Source organism: Denticeps clupeoides, chromosome 15 (genome assembly GCF_900700375.1).
Source record: "Denticeps clupeoides chromosome 15, fDenClu1.1, whole genome shotgun sequence".
NCBI lineage: Eukaryota > Metazoa > Chordata > Actinopteri > Clupeiformes > Denticipitidae > Denticeps > Denticeps clupeoides.
Genome location: NC_041721.1, coordinates 6,176,882 through 6,195,823, shown reverse-complemented (window position 1 = coordinate 6,195,823; position 18,942 = coordinate 6,176,882). Strand labels below are relative to the sequence as shown.

Sequence of the window (18,942 nt, the reverse complement as noted above, 5' to 3'; positions counted from 1 at the left end):
CGTTCTCAACACGCATCAAGCACATGTACACACTTTTAATGAAATGAATCAGTCATTGTCTTGTAACAGATTTTACTCAATAAAAATAGTGCAGAATGGCTGTGAATTTCCATTTGTCTGTAACGCGTACTATAAGAAGTATTGTGAGTCTGATGTATCAGTACGTTAACCAATCCGTGGTAAACACCGTGCAGAGACTGGGCTCTTGAAATTGGCTCATTCACATTCTGTCACGGAAAAAAAAAAAACATGCACACAGGTATTTAAGCCACGTCCCCGTTTTACACTGCATTTGAAATCAAGGACATTTCTACTGAGAGTTGGTCCAGTTAGGCAGTCATTTTCATATAACTTTACATGAAACGTTAAAATAGCCTCACATTAAATGTAAAGATCTGTGTACAGAACAACAGTACATTCATAAATGTCTGTAACCATTTATGTCCACAAATCCCCACAACAATGAGGATCGGAAAATGTAATTATAAAGGTCACATGATTGCGATAAGGACATGAACAACGCTGTAAAAGGATTGCATAATCATGCACAGGGTTCGGGTTAGATTCACTTTGATTTTGATTAGATTTTATTTATTTAATTTTTATGTAAAACTGATGTCTTCTTTTGCTCATCAGCAGTTTGCCCACGCATTTACATATGCAGCTCTGGAAAATCAAAGTCAACTGTAAAAATGGTACAATAATGCAAAACAACTAACTAAAGACACACCCACTGTTAAATAAAGTTACGATGACGCCTCCACTTTGGAATGGTTCAACTGTTAAAACAGGATGAGGTTCACGGCGTCCTATCATCTAATCAGCAGCTGATCGTGTTGAAGATGGGGCTTCCATGGTGGAATTCATGAAGATGAAGGTGCTGCAGTAGACCTAGAAAGGCCATTTTCCAGTGGTTTCTTACATTTTTAAAAAGGTTTAACTCCGACTGCAGACTGTCTTCATTTTGCGCACTTCAAGATGACTTTTAAATGTTTGCAGTTTGCTATTTATGTTAACACCAATAAAAGCTGTAACTTTGTATTATGACCTCCATTTTGTACACTATGAAAGCCATTGTTAATGGTCTCTTGTATGGAGTCCTCGTGACTCACCTGTCCAGGACACCTTGGCCTGAATTGTGCCAGGGCGGCCTACACGCTCCAGACTGAGGAGTTCATCGCAGAAAGATGAGGGTGGTGGTGGGGTTACGAGATTCAAGCACCAGGCTGAGCGCCTCCTCCCGGCACGTTAGAACTGGGAGTCCCTCCTGCGCAGCGACTTCCGGCGCGCCGACTCGGACGCGTCGTCGTTGAAGACGCGCTCGATGGTGGAGAGGAGCGAGGCGCGCAACGTGCGGCCCAGCCCGCGCGCCGCGAAGACGTAGAGGACGGGGTTCAGCGCGCTCTTGACGTAGACCAGGAACAGGGACACGTAGTAGCCCCTCACCGCCGACACCCTCAGGGGGTCACTCGGAGGCCGGGAGGCCGTGAGCCAGCGCAGGAAGCGGCAGGTGAAGTAGGGCACCCAGCAGGTGAGGAAGAGGAGCACGGTGAGGAGCAGGACGCGGTAGAGCCTCAGGAGTCGCTGGGACGTGTAGTTGGAGGAGGTGGGCGAGGACAGGGTTGGGGAGGCCACTGAGGAGGAGGGCGCGGAGTTCGTACGTCTTGCGCTGATCAGGACGGCCAGGTTGCAGGACAGGAAGACGAGCAGCGGCAGCAGGAAGCCGAAAACCGTCTCCGCGATGAAGAGCCCGTGACCTTTGGCTTGCTGAGAGGAGGGGTCGCTCTCCAGGCACTGGGTCGTCCCGTTGAAATCCTTCAGCGTAGCCGCCGCCAGGTAGGGCGAGGCCAGCGCCAGGGCCAGCAGCCAGAGCAGGCCGCAGACCAGGGTCACCACCCAGCGCGGGCGCTTCAGGCGCGCCCACACCGGCCGCAGCAGGCACAGGCATCGCTCCAGCGCCACGGCGCACAGCAGGCAGGCGGCGGCGTACAGGCCCAGCGCGCGCAAGAACATGACCAGCTGGCAGGCCGAGTGGCCGAAGGGCCAGGAGAAGTTGTGCGCCAGGTAGCCCAGCATGAGCGGCGTCCGCAGGAGCAGCACCAGGTCCGCCAGCGCCAGGTTGACCACGTAGGTGCGGAAGCTGCTGGCGCCCTGGGTCTCGCTGCTGCGCCTCAAGTTCCAGCGGCGAATCCCCAGCACCCAGACCACCAGCATGTTCAAAAAGGCGCCCACCAGAAAGATGACCAGCGTCAGCACAATCTGGATCACCCTGGAGGCCTCTGATTGCCACGGGTCGCCAGTGGCGATGCTGGGCCGCGAGAGGCTGGTATTAAAGTTTGACATTTGGGCATACGGGGTCCGCCAGGGAGGTCTAAAGCAAGACACAGAAAGCTCTCGTCAGTCAATTCAGAGACACGTTCTGTTAACACCTTTTCTTTTTCTGGCCTCCTAGCGGGTAAGAAACCGGACTCGTAAGGGTCGTGGGTTCAAATAAACTGCCAAGGTGCCGCTGAGGTCCCCTTGATCAAAGCACCGTCCCCACACACTGCTCCCCGGGCGCCCGTCATGGCTGCCCGCTGCTCACCAAGGGTGATGGTTAAATGCAGAGGACACATTTCGTTGTGTCACCGTGTGCGGTGCTGCAGCGTTTCACAATGATAAAAACAATAACTTTTCACTGATATTTATCACGGTGCATGTTCCCATATTTCACATTACCAGCGTAATTCCGTCAACTCAAAGAAAGAGGCATAAATGCATGTTCCCTGTCAACATCGGACATCAAACCAAGGTCAACTGCACTGATTTCATTCATTTACACTCGTTCAAAAACATTCTTTTTAGCGGAATCGAAACATTTAACAATAATTCATGTTCTTTGACGTGAAGCCTTCGGCCCACGTGCTCAAATCCCCACAGCTGTCAGTTCTGCCGGCTGTTCTGCTTACCACCGATCCCATTCCTGGTTCCTCCTTTTCACACTGAGGTGTTGGAATAGTAAAACATCCACTGTAACGGAATTCCTCCCCGGTTCCGTCTGTCCACTGTAATTTCCCAACTGGGGCTTTCGCTTTGAGGCTGTGCAAACGAGGTGCCAGGCAAAAAGGAATTTCACCTGCGGCCACAGCGCCGTAACATTCTGAACGTGTCTGCACCCATCCACGCACACGCGGCCATGTGGACACACCTTGGCCAACAGCTTCCCTGTTAAACCTGCCTCTTTCTCATGTGTGAAACATTAGAAGTGCTCAAAAAAACGATAAGTAGTCAAGTCACGCCTTACCTGGCGAGCAGGTCCGCTGTGAAGGCAGTGTGTTTGATCCCGTGAGACCGTGTGTGTGTGTGTGTGTGTGTGTGTGTGTGTGAAGAGTGAGAACAAGTTCTTTCTTCAGGTCTTATCAATGTGATCGGAGTGGGTGTGTGTTCACTTTTTGTCGGTGTGTGTGTGTGCGTTTCCTCTTTGAATTCAGATTGCAACACTTTCAGAAGTAGGTGGTGACTCTGCTGTAATCTGGATGGAGGATGGAAGTGGCGGCTGAAACTGAAATATTGAAATTCAGTATTCTTGGTTGTGATGAGGTGAAAGGGACAAGCTGGTGATGGTGTCATTATGCCATGACTTCTAGATTAAGGTGTGAATAATTGCATGCTTTTAATGTTTTAATCATACATTTGCAGTGTTACAAAAATCAGTCATTTCCGATTGTGCTTTCTTTTATCTAGGAAAAGAACCAACCAAAATGTTCAAAAATATTACAGTAGTGGTTGTGTATTTCACACTCATTTGTCATCTATTTGTCAGTACAGGAAATGTGAAAAAATAGCTTAATATCCTCATGGTAAGAGTCATGTGATCTCGTGTTTTGCTACAGCTGCTATGAAAGGCGAGGAATATCCCTTAAGGCTTCAACTAAGACTTCTACGTTTCATCTTTCTTCAGTTGTTCAGAATTTCCAAAGGCCATTGATATTGCTGCTCATACTTGCATGCACACATTTGGTTTGTCCCCCCCTGAGAAACAGGCTGCAAACCAGACAGAGAGACTGAGGTGCCAATGGTGTTGTCACCTTCCTGGTTATGAGGATGTGTGCAACTTTATCAAGAATCGGTGGTCAATTTTATGCAAATGCATGTTTATGTTATTGGCTGCAGGCTGTTTAGCTTATTCTTGTGATTTTTTTTTAAGCTTTTGGCAATAGCTACAGAAGAGCCTAATTTGGTGTGGTTGCTTTGTTGACCACTCAAAAAAAATAATACTGTAAAAAAGAGAAAAGAAGATCCTGGTTGCATGACCTGCAACATCTCAAAATCATTCTGGTTTCCATCAGATTTTTTGTTTGTTTGTTTCACTGCTGTCTTTGTGACTACTAGCAAAACTTCCAAAAACATATTTCCTCAAATTAAACCAATAACAGTATATTTCTACTCTAATATGACTGACCAAAGTAGAAGTAAAGAGTTCTACCATGAATATGTTGCACAAATGCAAATAACATGCAACTTCCTAGTCAAAGAATGACAACATGGACGTAGATGACTGATGGATTTTGATGTTTAAAGCAATGAATCAATCCAAAATTATTAATTATTTTAGTCATTTTCAGTTCAGAAATATAAAGTGCATAACAATACTAATAAAGACTATACATTTTTGGAATCACAAGTCTGTGTAAATGTGCAAAAAGAATGCAGACGGGGAACTGGAAGCTCTAGGAAAACAATCAAAGTTGGACGTTTTTTACGTAAAGTTTTTTTTTTCTTTCTTTCTTTCTCCCTTTAAAAAAATTCCGTTCAATTCAGTTCTTTGTTTCGATGCAGCCACAGCAGGTGCGGCTTCTGTGCCCTCCCGGCCCAGCAGGTGGCGCTCACGGGCTCCGAGTTTCGGACGCACCGCAGCACACGCGACAGAAGAAGTGGCGTTATCGCTATCGCGCCAACAACTGGTCCGATTGAGACTTGTTAATTGTTAGCCGTCGTTAGCCGCCCGGCCGAGCGGCCCGCGGCCATGGTGCAGCTGCGGCCGGCGAGGTAGCTGTGCGTTCGGACGGGTCGCCGGTGAGAGATGGGAGTGCACGGCTTGTGGAGGCTGCTGGAGAGCACCGGGAAGCCCATCAACCCGGAGACCCTGGAGGGGAAGATTCTGGCTGTTGGTATCCTTCCTGCCATGCATTTACAACGTATTGCTGTAAATTTTAAATTAGGATTTCTATCTGTAATGTTCTTAGCACCCAGTGAGTTTTAAACTTGTTGTAAATTTGACCTGAAATGTCCAAAGCCAGTCTGCCAATCTGTGATTTGATACCAAGCAGCAGTTGCTGGGTGTTATGCCGTGGTTATGTATGGGGGTGTGTGTGAGAGAGTGTGTGTGTATTGGACCCTGACTGCTTCCTGTTAGACATCAGTATCTGGCTGAACCAGGCAGTGAAGGGAGTGAGGGACCGCGATGGCAGCAGCGTCCAGAACGCTCACCTCCTCACGCTCTTCAATCGCCTCTGCAAGCTGCTGTTCTTCCGCATCCGACCCGTCTTTGTGTTTGATGGGGATGCGCCGCTGTTGAAGAAGCAGACCCTGGTAAGCAGGAGGTGTAAGAGAGACATACGATCAGACCTAAGATATCTAGAATCTGACCGTTCAAAGATAAAAGTTGAATAGGTACGGAACCTCTGCATCCAGATTTGTACAGTTGGTCTGTACAACCATATGTAAACATCATCTACGATAGCTGCCACCCTGACATTTATCCGTTTGACCTGTTGCCCACAGGAAGACGCTACAGGTGCATCACAACAAGGATAAATAGACTCTAGAACAGTTTTTCTTTTTCCCCAAAACTCTCCAAACTCATACATGCACTGACTACACAGTCAAACCCCCGGAAACCCCTTCCTTCTAACCTCCAGCTGGTCAATATTAACCTTTAAAATAATAATATTATTGAATACTGTGCAATATCTGTATACTGTTCAATAACTTTATTCTTACTGTCCAACACTCATTACTCACCACATGTTCATCATTACTGTGAAATACAATAACTTGTAACCCATTCTCACTATAAATAATATACACTGTATATAAAATATACATATGTATATAGTGCTGTCACTTAATTTTTTTTATTTGTATTTTCTAGCTCTTTACTACATTCAAGTCTCCACTGAAGGAGCTGCTTTTAATCTCACTGTACATGTGTATAGTGACAATAAAAGGATTTTCTATAATAGTCTAATGAAGTCAAAAAAGATCAGCCTTTTTTTATTATATATATATATATATATATGTGTGTGTGTGTGTGTGTGTGTGTGTGTATATATATATGTATATGTGTGTATGTATGTATGTATGTATGTGTGTGAGAGAGAGATATACTATTTATTAGAGACAAGCCTTGTGGATGTACACGGAGTCACAGGTTGGTCATGACTGTCTTATCACAGGCTCTCAGGAGACAGAGGAAGGAGGAAATGAGCCACGAGTCCCAACAGACCAAGGAGAAGCTGCTTAAAACCTTCCTCAAAAGACAGGCCATCAAGGCTGCTCTTGGGGACCGGAGGTAGGTACAGTATAAATCATATATGAAAAAGGTGAATAGGGATGGACGTTGCATAAACAAATTATTGTGATGAGATTTTTCCACGTTATCCTCATCCAGGTAGAATAAGAAACCGCTCCCATATCCATTCCATTTACCCCCTCATCCCCAGGCAGGAGCCATTACCCAGTCTCGCCACGGTCAAGAGGCCAGAAGTGGATGATATGTACGTCCTGCCAGCGCTGCCCACCCCAGAAGAAAAAGAGAAGAGCAGGTGAGCAAAATATACGTCTGGTTATATCAGACTCATGAACTCATCAGGGGTAGGAACATGGGCAGTTCTTTATTATAAGAAACATTTTTAGAAGCATTTGAGGGAAAGATTTAATGTTTTTTTGTGCCCTTACAGCTCTGATGAAGAGGGGCAGGAATGGCAGGAGACATCTGGCAACCATCTCCATTGGCAGGTGAGATACACCAATTAGATATTGGTCGTTTTGAGGATTCAGTGTGTGATCAAAAAAGCAGTGAGGTTGATGTGAGGCTGCGTGGTATATACGGTATGTGATATAAACAAATTCAAATTTTATTTGTCACATACCCAGTCATACACGGTATGACCCGCAGTGAAATGCTTTAGCGACTGCTATAGACCACAGTACGGTATGCGTTATGCAATGCAATATAAAATGCTAAAATATTTTCGGACAGTATTTTTAATCTAAACAACTGAATTCAGAAAATCTAAAAATGTTATATAATCACTTGCATCATACATATATCTGGTATTTCACTGGCCTTATGGGTGTTACAGAAAGTCCCCTTTCAATAGAATTGCCCAGATATTGTTTTATCTCTTATACGGTTATGTTTTTGCTGCCCAAGGCCTGCAGTGCCTTTGCTATGGACACGTTATACTTTCAAAAACAGTTACATTTAAATTTACTCATCAAATTATATACTGTCTACCATCTATGGTTAAATTTTTATCGCAATATGAATTTTATGCCATTTCGCACATCCCTAGTTTTTTTCTTTGTGCAGGATGACTTCTATGATGACCCCAGTGCAGTGGACATTAACTCAGAGCAGTTTTGCCAGCTGCCGCCAGAGATCAAGCACGAGATCCTCAAAGAGATGAAAGAGTTCAGCAAAAGACGGCGTACCATGTTCCACAAACCACCAGAGGTATGGCCACACACACACACACACACAATGCTACTTCTGCCTAGTGCTGACTTGTAGAGCTAAATAAAACACTATAAATGTATTTTTATTAGACGTTTTGTAAAAAAATAAAAACAAATTCTGCTTAATTCAGAAATTAAATATAAAGAACACTTACTATTTTATTCACACACATTCAGTAACCACTCAATCCCTACTAGGGCACCATGCTCAGGACTGGTCACCTGGGACGCCCTAGTGTGGATAAAGCGCTTGAGAGAGTGAAGTCAGAAAACAGTTTTCCTAAATCATGCATCCCTTTATGATCAGACTCACAGTACCAAATTACAGAGGGCTTTTTTCATGTCATGTCACACACACACACACACACACACACCTTTGCATCCTTTGGAGGTCTGACTGCAGGCTGTTGTGTGCTAGAGGTCAGGGGACTTCTCTCAGTACCAGCTGGCCGGGCTGCTGCAGAGGAACCGCCTGAACCAGAGGCTGGAGGGGGTGGAGCAGGAGATGAGCCAGCGTACCTCTGCTGCCCTGGATCTCCAGCAGGAGCAGGATGGCAGTGTTGAGGCTCGCCGCCTAGTCTCAGAGGACTCCGCCCACTACATTCTCATCAAAGGTGAGGTTAATACATGCTTTAACCTTTTTCTCACATTCTAATGGTACTATAAAATATTTCAAAAGATGCTTTATAAAGTCCTGCATCACTATTCATGTAATTTGTCAGCATTGTAACTCCATTACAAGTCATAACACATAATTAACTTAAATAGGTAAATATAATTGGAAAATATAAAATCTGTTTATATACATATTTTCAGTCTCATATTTATTTTTGCATATGCAGATGTGTCCATGCATCCGTAAATTAGCCATAACATTATAACCAGCAACCTAATATTGAGAAAATCAAAACAGCTGTTGAGGCACCTCTGTAGGCATTCAGTGGTACCTGACACCAAGCTGTCAGTAGCAGATCCTTTGAATCCTGTTATTTGTAAGTAAATGGATTGGGCTTGTTTTTCCAAAGCATTCCTGCAAACATTCTTTTCATTATCCTACTGAAAGAGGGCAGTCCCATCATGTAATAATGTTTCACAAAGAGATATACTTGAGCAAAAAAGGGTGGGTACTACATGTCAAACAGGGTTCCCATGGGTCAGGGAATTTCTGGAATATCAGGGAATTTCAGTAAAGGCATTTCCAGACAGGGAGAGCCAGGGATTTGATCATTTGGGTGCCAAGTCAGGGAATTATTAGGGAATTTTGTTAATAGCATATAGTGCAGTAGCTAAAACCTGATGTGTGTTTGCAGTGAGCCGTTTTTGTTATGCTCAAAACCTCTTATGCTCCAAAAATGTGCTTCATTCTAGTCTGTCCACATATGTCGTTACACTTGATAAATCATCAAACATCTCAGGCAAGTTTAAATGTCAACATATTTGGCTCTAAAATGAAGAATTTAGGGATTGGCTCTCCCAAACTGATAAAATAAAAGGTTGCCAGAGATGGAGTTGAGGTTTTGCTTTATACCATTCAACACGCAAAGCTGCCCATATTCAACAACAATGACGCAATTTTTTAAATATTCTGTTCTGCTTATATTGGACATCTCTTTATACAGGAGATCATGGAAATCCTGCTTTTTGGTCAGGGGAAGTCAGTCTTAAAGTGAGAACCCTGGTCAAAGTTCTTTGTTGGCCAATAAAGAACATTTTTAACAACCTAAAAATGTTACTCAAAATGAATTATTGGCTCAGTCAGTTTACACACATTTTGTCAAGGTTATAAATTATTAATTGAGGCCAAAATTGAGGTTGTTTTCTCTCTTATTCTGTAGGGCCTAAGAAGAATGTTCCAGAAAATGTTCCAGAGACTCAGCCAGCCACAATGCCGTGGTCCAGTGGTCCCTGGGCAAGAAGGGGGAGACTGAAGGGTCGTCCAGAACCGCTCTGGCGCCCCCTGTTAGATGAGACCCCTGATGAAGACAAGCCCTCCCCATCTTCCTCATCCAAGCCCTCTGTTTGTGAGGGTAGCCTAAGTTCTGACGTCGCTCCCCCATCCCCCCGCACCCTCCAGGCCATCCAGGCAGCCATGTTGGGCAGTAGTTCTGATGAAGAGGGAGGTGTGATAATAAGAGAGGACCCTAGTGAGAGCCTCGCACCTGCAGGCGACGTGTCTCCTCGAACTCAGCAGGCCATACAGGATGCTCTACAGGGGGATGACATGGTCCCACTTCAGGAGCTCCACAGTGGGAACCAATTCAGCTCAAATGACCGAGTTACGCTCAGCAGCTCGGATGAAGACGAGCTCATCACCGTGAGTAAGAATTCAGCTGCTAGCAGCGTGCCGGACTTCTCCAGACAGGATGGTGGTGTCTCACCACGCACCCTCCTGGCCATCCAAAAAACCCTGGATGGTGGAGAACTTGACAGGAGCCGCTCAGGGGGAGAGGAGGTGGAGGAGGCCATGGGCGCGAGGAGCTTGGCTTTTCGACCAGCTTTACAGAGAGACGCAGAGCGGCAGGAGGATGATGGGAAGGAGAGTTCAACCACCAACGCTCCTCTGCCTTCAAAACCGCAGTCGTCCTTGTCTTCAGATGTGGAATCAGATGAGGAACCCTCAGCCCCAGTCTCAGTTGGTAAACAGGAAGTGAGCTACGCCACAGGAAATTCTGCTGAGAAAGGCCTTGGGCAGCAAAGGTTGTTGGGAAATGTACAAATTGAGACAAATGAGAGGAATGGACAAAATGAAGAGAGTGGCTCAGAGGGTATGGCTAGCTTTTTCTTATATGTGTGTGTGTGTGTGTGTGTGTGTTGGAGAATGTATCTTAGGATTGGTATATTTGAAATGATTCTGAGCTGGGTCCTCTTCCCCACAGAAAGCTTCATTGAGGTGTCGGAAGGAGAGGAGGAGCGGCTGGAGAAGGCCTCGGAAGAGGTGACCAGGCCAGCTGATAATGAAGCTAAAGAAGAGGACGAGCAGAAGAAAGAGGAGACCAAAGAGGAAGAAGTGCAGGAAGATGTAAGAATCTCTGAAACAGAAGAGGAAGGTGTGCAGCAGCAGCACCAGAAGGAGGAGGAGGAAGAACGTAAATGCCTCAGAGCCACAGACTGGGACCACATAGACCTGGTAAATGTTCAGAAATTCCTTCATGTGCAACTATCCTGGACCCTTCAGCTGTACTTTGTGTGCAGTTAAAGACTATAGCCCATGTTTCAGAGTTTCCATATCCAGAGTGATTTATGGAAGTTTTTTGTAAATGCATTTAGATACTGGTTCTCCAATTACCAATTAATAAGAATGCCACTTTGTGAAGCCAATAAGGGAAAACGTCCTCAGCACAAGTGTTTCTGTCCCTTTGCTGCATTGATAAAGAATGAACATTTGCATCACTCCTGCATCACAAATGCAGCATACTGTAGCTTAACGTTGTTGACTTTCCTAAGGTGTGTGTCTGTGTCTGTGTGTGTAGCAGGAGCTGGAACAGCTGGAGAACTCTCTACAGTTGCAGCAGAACAGCCTGAGGGAACAGCAGCAGCAACAAGAGAGAGGAGCTGCCACCGTCACCGGACAGATGTACTTGGAGAGCCAGGTGTCGCATATACATTTACATCATTTCACCTACCTGGCACTCTTATCCTGGGATAATTAAAGATACTAAAATATAACAAGCATTATATGAATTGATTTCTATTAAGTTCACAGGTAAGCTTTTGCGGTCAAAATTAGGCTACTGACTCTCTACCACATAGAGAGTCAGTTTTGGAGGCTATTTTGATTAAATTCTTGCATACAGGAAACATTTAGTTTAGTAACACGACCTCACTTTCATTTTTTATTTTTTTGGTAAGAAAGTCCCGTCAGAGAGTAGTTGTCAACTTTTGACTGGTAGTGTCTAGGCACTCAGGATGACATTTACGTTGTGTTATCAGAAGAATTGTGCAGAGTTGTCACATATCACCACTTCCTGAGCATGTTTTGTGCTCTATCAGAGCAACTTAGTACTAAATGTCTCACATTTCACTAATATTATGTAGATATTTTGCTGCTGTTTGCAGCAAATATTGTTCAAGGTTTATTTATTGTTTTTTAATGTATGAATACAAACAGAACAAAGCAATAAAAACGGCAATAACAGTATCCACTCATTCTATAATTAAAATGAAATCCAATAAGGATAAATAACTCAGAGACAGTATAATATATAACATGATCATGGCAGATTGTCATGAGTGGTTAGGTCCCATTCTTTTTAGAATATCCAGAAATGACTGCCAGGCGCTGTACAAACAAAAGAGCGCATTCTATCAGATTGTATGTGACAGGTAGGCGGAGTCTTGGTCTCTTTCATAACATCTCACGGCTATTGGGTTATGTGGTGGCTGCAGCAGTTTGTGGTATTACTACGTGGTAGTAATTTTTTTTTAAATTCTTTTGAATACTACTATTTCACAATGAAGATATCGGACCTGTTACTGAATGGAACTGCCTTTGGACTTATTGCATTGGAACTGCCCGTCCTTCAGGCAGGGTAGTTTCCCCTATTCAGCCTATTGAAGCTAAAACTTTGTTACACAATCGCCTACAGAGGGAATGAATCATATTGCTAACCCATTGTTGAAAAGTACAAGCTTCCAGCTTATTAACACCGGACACTTCCAGTGAAACAGGCCTGAAAATTCTTGTATGGCAATAATTAGTATTGCCAACGCATTGCCCGAAAATGTGTTAAAATTTTGAGAATATATCTATTTTTTTCCCCCTCTCCAGGAGCTCTTGCGGCTGTTTGGAGTGCCCTTCGTGGTCGCGCCCATGGAGGCAGAGGCCCAGTGTGCGGCGTTGGACCGCGCGGACCAGACACACGGCACCATCACTGACGACAGCGACATCTGGCTATTTGGCGGGCGTCAGGTCTTCAAGAACTTCTTCAACCAGAACAAATACGTTGAACAATATCAGTATGTGGACCTCCAGAACCAGCTTGGTGAGTGGAAAATATGTCCCCGATATAAAATAGTGCTACTTTTATATTACCTACCAACCATTACATTACCTACCAAGTCTTCTGATTATTAAATGATGATAAAATAAGTATTAATAAGTCATAACACCCTTCACTTTTTAGGTCTGGACCGCTCCAAACTGATCAACTTGGCCTACCTGCTAGGCAGTGACTATACTGAGGGTGTGCCTGGGGTGGGCTATGTCACTGGTATGGAGATTCTCAATGAGTTCCCAGGCCCTGGCGTGGAGCCCCTTATTCAGTTCAGGTCACAAATCTAATTACTCCATAGATTTAATAACTTTTGTGCTGTATTATGCAATTTAATTTTTATTAATGTGGGATCTGTGCTCCATCAGTGGGTGGTGGGAAGAATGCCAGAAGAGTAAGAAAATGGCTGCCAACCCCAAAGACTCAAAAGTAAAGCGGAAGTTGAGAGGTCTGAACCTGCAGCCTGGCTTCCCGAACCCTGCCGTCGCACAGGCTTACCTGCAGCCGGCTGTTGACCAATCAGAAGCCTGTTTCAGCTGGGGCCGCCCACATCTGGGGCTCATCAAGGAATATCCTTTATCAACGTCTATGTGGGTGCATGCTGGCATCACGGATTGTGTCTCGCATGTCTCCGTTATGTCGCCGAAGGTTCTTTATTCTTAACCTGAGGCTCCAGGTTCTGTCAGAGCCGCTTTGGTTGGAGCTGCAGAAAGACTGAGGATACGCTGCAGCCTGTCCTAAAGCAGCTCAGCTCTCAGCAGGTGCGACAAGCATCCAGATAGATTTAACCAAGTTCAAAATAAAGAATGAAACAAATAAAAATTACCTTGTTAGATGAGCTCATCGGAAATATTTTTATCTGCAGACACAGCTGCGCATCGACTCCTTCTTCCGGATGGAGCAGCACGAGAGGCAGAACATACGCAGCCAGCGTCTGCGCAGAGCCGTCACCTGCCTGAAGAGGAAGGAGCGCGATGGGAGACAAGATGGAGAGGTGGAGGAAGACGAGGAGGGTGAAGGTGATCCATCCCCAACAAAGAAGGGCAAGACAGGGTGGTCTGAGAAGGAAAAAACAGACAGTATTGGCCCTGTGGGTGCCTTTGCTGGAGGTTTTCTCGGGTCAGAGGTCAGGAGTGACGAGTTACTGATAATGGAGCGGGAGGAGTCGCCGCTGAAGAAGAAGACTCTGGCGACACTGAAAACCCACCCGCAGAGGGCAGAGTTACCCAAGAGCAGCAGCAGCAGCTCGGACTCTGATGATCAGGCCGACGGTAGTGTAACCATGGTTACGGCCCGGTCGGTGTTTAAGGGCAAAACCCGGGGCAGAGGGAGGAGAGGTGGGCAAGTGCGGAGCAAGAGAAAACAGTGACAGTCACGTTCAACAGAGAAATGTATCAACTTTACCTCCGTAGCAGCACCTCTTTTTAACAAAAAACTGGTATTAATGAATTAATAATTCACTTTATTCATTCATTGTTAAATATACATGACTGGTGTAATAAAAGTGATTGTCAATGTGCAATGAGTAGAAAGAAAGAAAAAAAAAAGATTGAGTGCTAATGTGTCATTGTCAATTATGAATGAATTTCCTATTTTTACCTTAATAAGAAAAAGTGGACTGTTGAAAGTGTGTTTTCTTGCATGTCTCCCTTTTGTGTCGATTCACTGAACACACACCTCTAAACTCTTGGCTGAGTGGGCTTTCCTGCACCTTGCTTCACTGAAGCATCTTCACATCTGTCACCCTATCCCATTCTTCCGCTATGTTTAGACCGTCACTTCCAAGAAGAGAGGTCCGTTCCCATCTGTATCAGCTGAGATTACAAACCAGCGGATGGGATTACGGTCAACATCGGCCATGAGACGTTCTCTGGCCTTCGGTGCAAAATTGGCACTGCTGCCCGTCATGCACGATGACTGAGAAGGCAGGAGTTGCCCGGTCCAGCTGGCCTGTTTTGTCTGGCCATATTTCATTCTCCTGCTCACTCTCACCCCACTTGTGTTTTCGTACCCTGTTGCATATTTCGCACCCCAGCTGCTGCTGTCCTTTAACCGGAGCTCACCAGCGAGAGAGAGAGAGAGAGTGAGCGAGCGAGCGAGCTCAGCCCTCCAAAAGTGAGACCCTGAAGGAGAAAGCATCATCAACAGGTCGCCAACATAAAGTGCTGAAGCCAGAATGGAGCTGGAGGGAACAGCGGAGTCTGAGACGGGTACCCGGGCTGATGTGGACGGTGTGTATTTACACGCTCGCTGTACACACCTAACCGCTCGCACGGTCACGCACTGCATGAAACCTGACCTGTCAGGGCACGCATAGGCTGCGTGCATTAAAGGAGACAGAACCACCCTGGCCGGACCATTCCGTGTTCAATAATCACTGTTTGTTCTGGGATTCATACTTTGTTTGATGTTTTAGCTTGTGTAATTTATATATATATATATATATGTGTGTGTGTGTGTGTGTGTGTGTGTGTGTGTGTGTGTGTGTGTGGAATTACAGAATGGGACATAAATAAAGACATACAAAAGTAGTCTTATCAGTCTGGGTGGCTCTTGATCCAAGTCAGTCATTTTTGTTTCACAAAAGCACACGGAACCACAACCCATATGAATTTTCACCGGGACCTCTGGATTTCGATGTTACAGTACAGGATACAGTACTGCTCTCCAGATTAAAATAGCAAGTGGCCTGACTACCATCATACCAAATATAACAGAATAACGTGTTGGACAGGTACAGGTTTGCTGACGTACCCACACCTGTGCACCAGGCATAAAAATACACTGTTAATTGTTCTTAAATTGCTGAGTTTCTTGAACTTCGGAGCACCTGTGAGGTCAGAGGGCAGAAAAATATTCTTTTTGGTTCATTCGTTTTGCGTAACAACGCAACTTTGCGCAAAATCACTGAGCCTCATGGGTTCCGTGCTTCACAACGACCAACAAACACACGAACGTGCCCGAGCGACAACGGCCGAACTGTCCCTTTGCGCTCAGTGAGTTAAATACTAACGACACACAGACCCGGCCGCCATTACTCCATCCATTCTACGCTGACTGCGTAGCGCTGGTCTACGTCATGGAATGTCGTCATGTGACCGTAGGAAGCGCCCGCGTGCGCAGCCCCTGGCTGGTGGCGCGCCGTGATCGTATAGTGGTCAGTACTCTGCGTTGTGGCCGCAGCAACCCCGGTTCGAATCCGGGTCACGGCAAACCTTTTATTTTATTTTATTTTTTTTAGCTCGACTCACAATGTAAAGTTTGTGAACGTGTCTTGTTGTGCTTCAGCGCAGCTGGTGCGGGAGATGAAGTCCTGGCGAAGGCCATAATGTCGAGGCGGTTCAGCCCATCGCTCATCACCACGGAGGTGTGGGAGGGATACAACTTTGCCGACGTAGGGATTCGAATCAAAGAGTCTACAGACATCTACGGAGCCGTCCTGTGGCCATCTGTGTGTGTCCCATCTCAGTGGTAGCTGGAAATGGCTGTTCATGAATGAAACGTCGGGAATCCTGCGTTTGCTGATGTCCATTGGTTCTTTAGTTATGTTCTTATCATGTTAGTACAGCTGGAAACGTTTGAAAATTAAATGTAGGCTTCAGACAAAACTGATTATCTGGCGCATCAGCAAATGTGGGTCCAACCACACAATGTCAATTTGTTTAGTCTTATTCAAAGAAAACAAGGATGTTTCAAAATGACCCTAAAATATGTTAAAATCACATTATAGGCCTGCTCAGAGTCCTGCGGCTGTACATAGTTCATGTTTCCATTTTATATGTTGACAGGCATTAGTGTTGTGTTACTTCCTTGACACTCACCATGATGAATACAACCTGCTGGACAAGAACGTCATTGAAATCGGTGCTGGAACCGGTCTTGTAACCATAGTGACCAGCCTATTAGGTGGGATATTAGTCTGTTAAAAATGTTCCATAGTTCATTTAATGGTGTGTTTTCTTTATTAACGCTGTTCGTCTAATTACACAGTACAGTTATGCTCGTTTAAAAGTAAATTAAAAGTACGCTGTGTAACACTGCACAGTTCAATTATTCTCAAGGAAAGTTGAGCCATGACTACTGCACCCTGCCGGTGTTTTTTGTGTAGGTGCTGTGGTAACATCTACTGACCTACCAGACGTGCTCAGCAACTTGCAGTACAACGTCAGTCGCAACACAAGGGGACGCTGTCGGCATGTGCCAAGAGTGACCGAGCTCACCTGGGGCCAGGAGCTGGAGGAGCGCTTCCCCCGTGTGTCTTGCCACTTTGACTACATCATGGCTGCCGATGTGGTCTATGGCCACCCTTACCTGAATGAGCTGATGGACACGTTTGAGCACCTTTGCCAGGAGGGAACGGTGATCTTGTGGGCCATGCGCTTCAGACTGGCCCCTGAGAACAGTTTCGTGGAGAGGTTTGAAGCTCGCTTTCACTTAGAGGAACTTTATGACTTGCCCAGCCTCTGCATAAAGCTTTATCGAGCCACCAAGAAACGGCCCATCTCACAGCTCAGCTTTGGGGCTGCTGCCTGAACAGTCTGGGATGCTGTTGGTGCTAAATGTCTGTGTATGTATACCTATGAAAAAGGGATGGCAGCTTTTAAAATAAAAATGCCAGTCTCTGAATTTCCAACATCACCATAATCAACATTTATTTCTTATATAGCCCATAATCACATACAGTATGCCTCAATGGGCTTTGATGGACCCTACAGTTGACACGGCCCACATTTGACCCTTCTGCACACAAGAAAACCTCCACTAAAAAACTCTAGGAGAGAGAAAAAAGAAAGGAAGAAACCTTGGGAAGGAGTGATACAGAGAGGGACCCCCTTCCAGGGTAGAGGAAGCCTGCAGTTGGCGTCAGTGCAGGGTTGGTGATGAAAAAAGTCCAACAGGTGTAGTGGTGGAAAAGTCCAAGATGCGGAATAGTGCATCTGTCCACATTTGGAGGTACTGCACAGTGCAGAGTAAATCATGCATTTATTCTTTTAAAAACCTACTAAACGAGACTTTCCTTTTATCTAAATAAGGGCTGGGGCTATTTTGAGTTTAGCTTGAAAATCTTGGATACAGGACATGTTATCTTCTTACATTTTAATGGGCATCAATTTGCTCTGTGCTATTTAGGGTTAGTAAATGAGCACATCTAAATCTAATTTATTCCTTATGAATCTTGTCCAATCTGTTGCAATAGTCAAATGTTGCCTAATGTCTTGTCCTCTGTACTTCTTTTAAGAAGGCAATTATTCCATCTAAGTAAGACGATCTTCTGAGAGATTAAATCACAGTTGCTGGGTTTTGATGTATTATATGACACAGTTGCACACATGATGCAATGTGAGCTAAGAAATGAATAAAGATTTTACTAAATGACAATTCCCAACAATCTCCCAATGTGTAAAGTGATCATTGAGCCAGTGATGGCACATGTGAGCAAAACCTACATTAAGAAATTTGAGTTGTACAATACAAATGATTAATACCCTGTAAATGAATAGTTTACTGCATTCTGTATCAGCAGTGGTGACAATATAGACAAAGGACGAACTGAGTCATATCACTAATTTCCAAGCAGATCAATCATTTTGACCTTAAATTGAATTTCTCTTCTGTACATTGCTAACAATCATATCAAAAAAGCAGGAAATTGTGAACTCCTCATTCAACAGTAGCTCAAAGGCAGACATTCCATGTAACATACTTAAGCTGCATTAGCAGCAACAGGAAAAAATAGCATTTGCATTTCAGACGGCCACATGTATGTCAGCGACGGGACCGTTTTGCCTGCATGCCACATCTGCAGTGTCACGTACGTATGGAAAGTGGTCTTGAGGTGGCAAGCGAGGCTAGTCAACCTGATATTATAATCACAACCTTTCATAAAGGGCAGATTCTCTGTCTCTCAGATGCACGTAAACAACAGGGTGTGTTGATGCCGTGGTAACACGTCAACGCGTGGATGAAAATAAGTATCTCAAATGCAGGCTAAGAATAAAAAACAATGGTGGCTGACATCAGCCCAGGCCTTGTAGGGCAGCAGCATTCCACAGCGCCTTCTCCTGAGGTGAAGTTGGATGAAGTTTACTTGTTGATGAGGGGGAAACCGGAGAGGAGGTGTTGGCACGGTATCAAGGTTGCCAAACCAACATAGGCTTGACCTCACAGTCTCAAAGTCTGGGGAGGCCTGGCCCAGTTATATTAGGTGGATTTTCTGCAGAAGCGATCA

General features: G+C 45.0%; 3 protein-coding genes and 1 non-coding gene across 7 annotated transcripts; 3 read left to right on the top strand and 1 right to left on the bottom strand.

Annotated features, from left to right (window-relative positions):
• Positions 1 to 81: 81 nt before the first annotated feature.
• LOC114765085 (C3a anaphylatoxin chemotactic receptor) lies at positions 82 to 3,446 on the bottom strand. 2 transcript variants are annotated; one of them, XM_028955160.1, is made up of 2 exons: positions 3,284 to 3,446; positions 82 to 2,371 (listed from the first exon to the last, which is right to left on the bottom strand). In XM_028955160.1, the coding sequence occupies exon 2, from the start codon at positions 2,341 to 2,343 to the stop codon at positions 1,249 to 1,251; it is 1,095 nt and encodes a 364-aa protein (XP_028810993.1). In that variant the 5' UTR covers positions 2,344 to 2,371; positions 3,284 to 3,446; the 3' UTR covers positions 82 to 1,248. The 2 variants fall into 2 exon arrangements, with proteins under 2 accessions (XP_028810993.1, XP_028810994.1); XM_028955161.1 differs by lacking the exon at positions 3,284 to 3,446 and adding an exon at positions 2,949 to 3,231.
• Positions 3,447 to 4,890: 1,444 nt separating this feature from the next.
• Positions 4,891 to 14,216, top strand: ercc5 (excision repair cross-complementation group 5). Of its 2 annotated transcripts, XM_028955143.1 has the most exons (15): positions 4,891 to 5,150; positions 5,396 to 5,571; positions 6,438 to 6,553; positions 6,705 to 6,806; positions 6,942 to 6,999; positions 7,577 to 7,720; positions 8,141 to 8,336; positions 9,558 to 10,487; positions 10,599 to 10,849; positions 11,193 to 11,312; positions 12,491 to 12,704; positions 12,846 to 12,990; positions 13,082 to 13,282; positions 13,390 to 13,474; positions 13,579 to 14,216. In XM_028955143.1, exons 1-15 carry the CDS (start codon positions 5,063 to 5,065, stop codon positions 14,080 to 14,082), a joined length of 3,330 nt encoding a protein of 1,109 aa, XP_028810976.1. In that variant the 5' UTR covers positions 4,891 to 5,062; the 3' UTR covers positions 14,083 to 14,216. The 2 variants fall into 2 exon arrangements, with proteins under 2 accessions (XP_028810976.1, XP_028810977.1); XM_028955144.1 differs by lacking the exons at positions 4,891 to 5,150; positions 5,396 to 5,571 and having other exon boundaries at positions 6,466 to 6,553; positions 6,653 to 6,806.
• Positions 14,217 to 14,740: 524 nt separating this feature from the next.
• mettl21e (methyltransferase like 21e) lies at positions 14,741 to 17,343 on the top strand. Of its 2 annotated transcripts, none has more exons than XM_028955145.1 (4): positions 14,741 to 14,944; positions 16,007 to 16,164; positions 16,502 to 16,619; positions 16,822 to 17,343. In XM_028955145.1, the coding sequence occupies exons 1-4, from the start codon at positions 14,890 to 14,892 to the stop codon at positions 17,244 to 17,246; spliced, it is 756 nt and encodes a 251-aa protein (XP_028810978.1). In that variant the 5' UTR covers positions 14,741 to 14,889; the 3' UTR covers positions 17,247 to 17,343. The 2 variants fall into 2 exon arrangements, with proteins under 2 accessions (XP_028810978.1, XP_028810979.1); XM_028955146.1 differs by having other exon boundaries at positions 14,813 to 14,944; positions 16,002 to 16,164.
• trnah-gug (transfer RNA histidin (anticodon GUG)) lies at positions 15,854 to 15,925 on the top strand. The gene has a single exon. It is a non-coding gene; the product is annotated as a tRNA-His (tRNA).
• Positions 17,344 to 18,942: the final 1,599 nt, after the last annotated feature.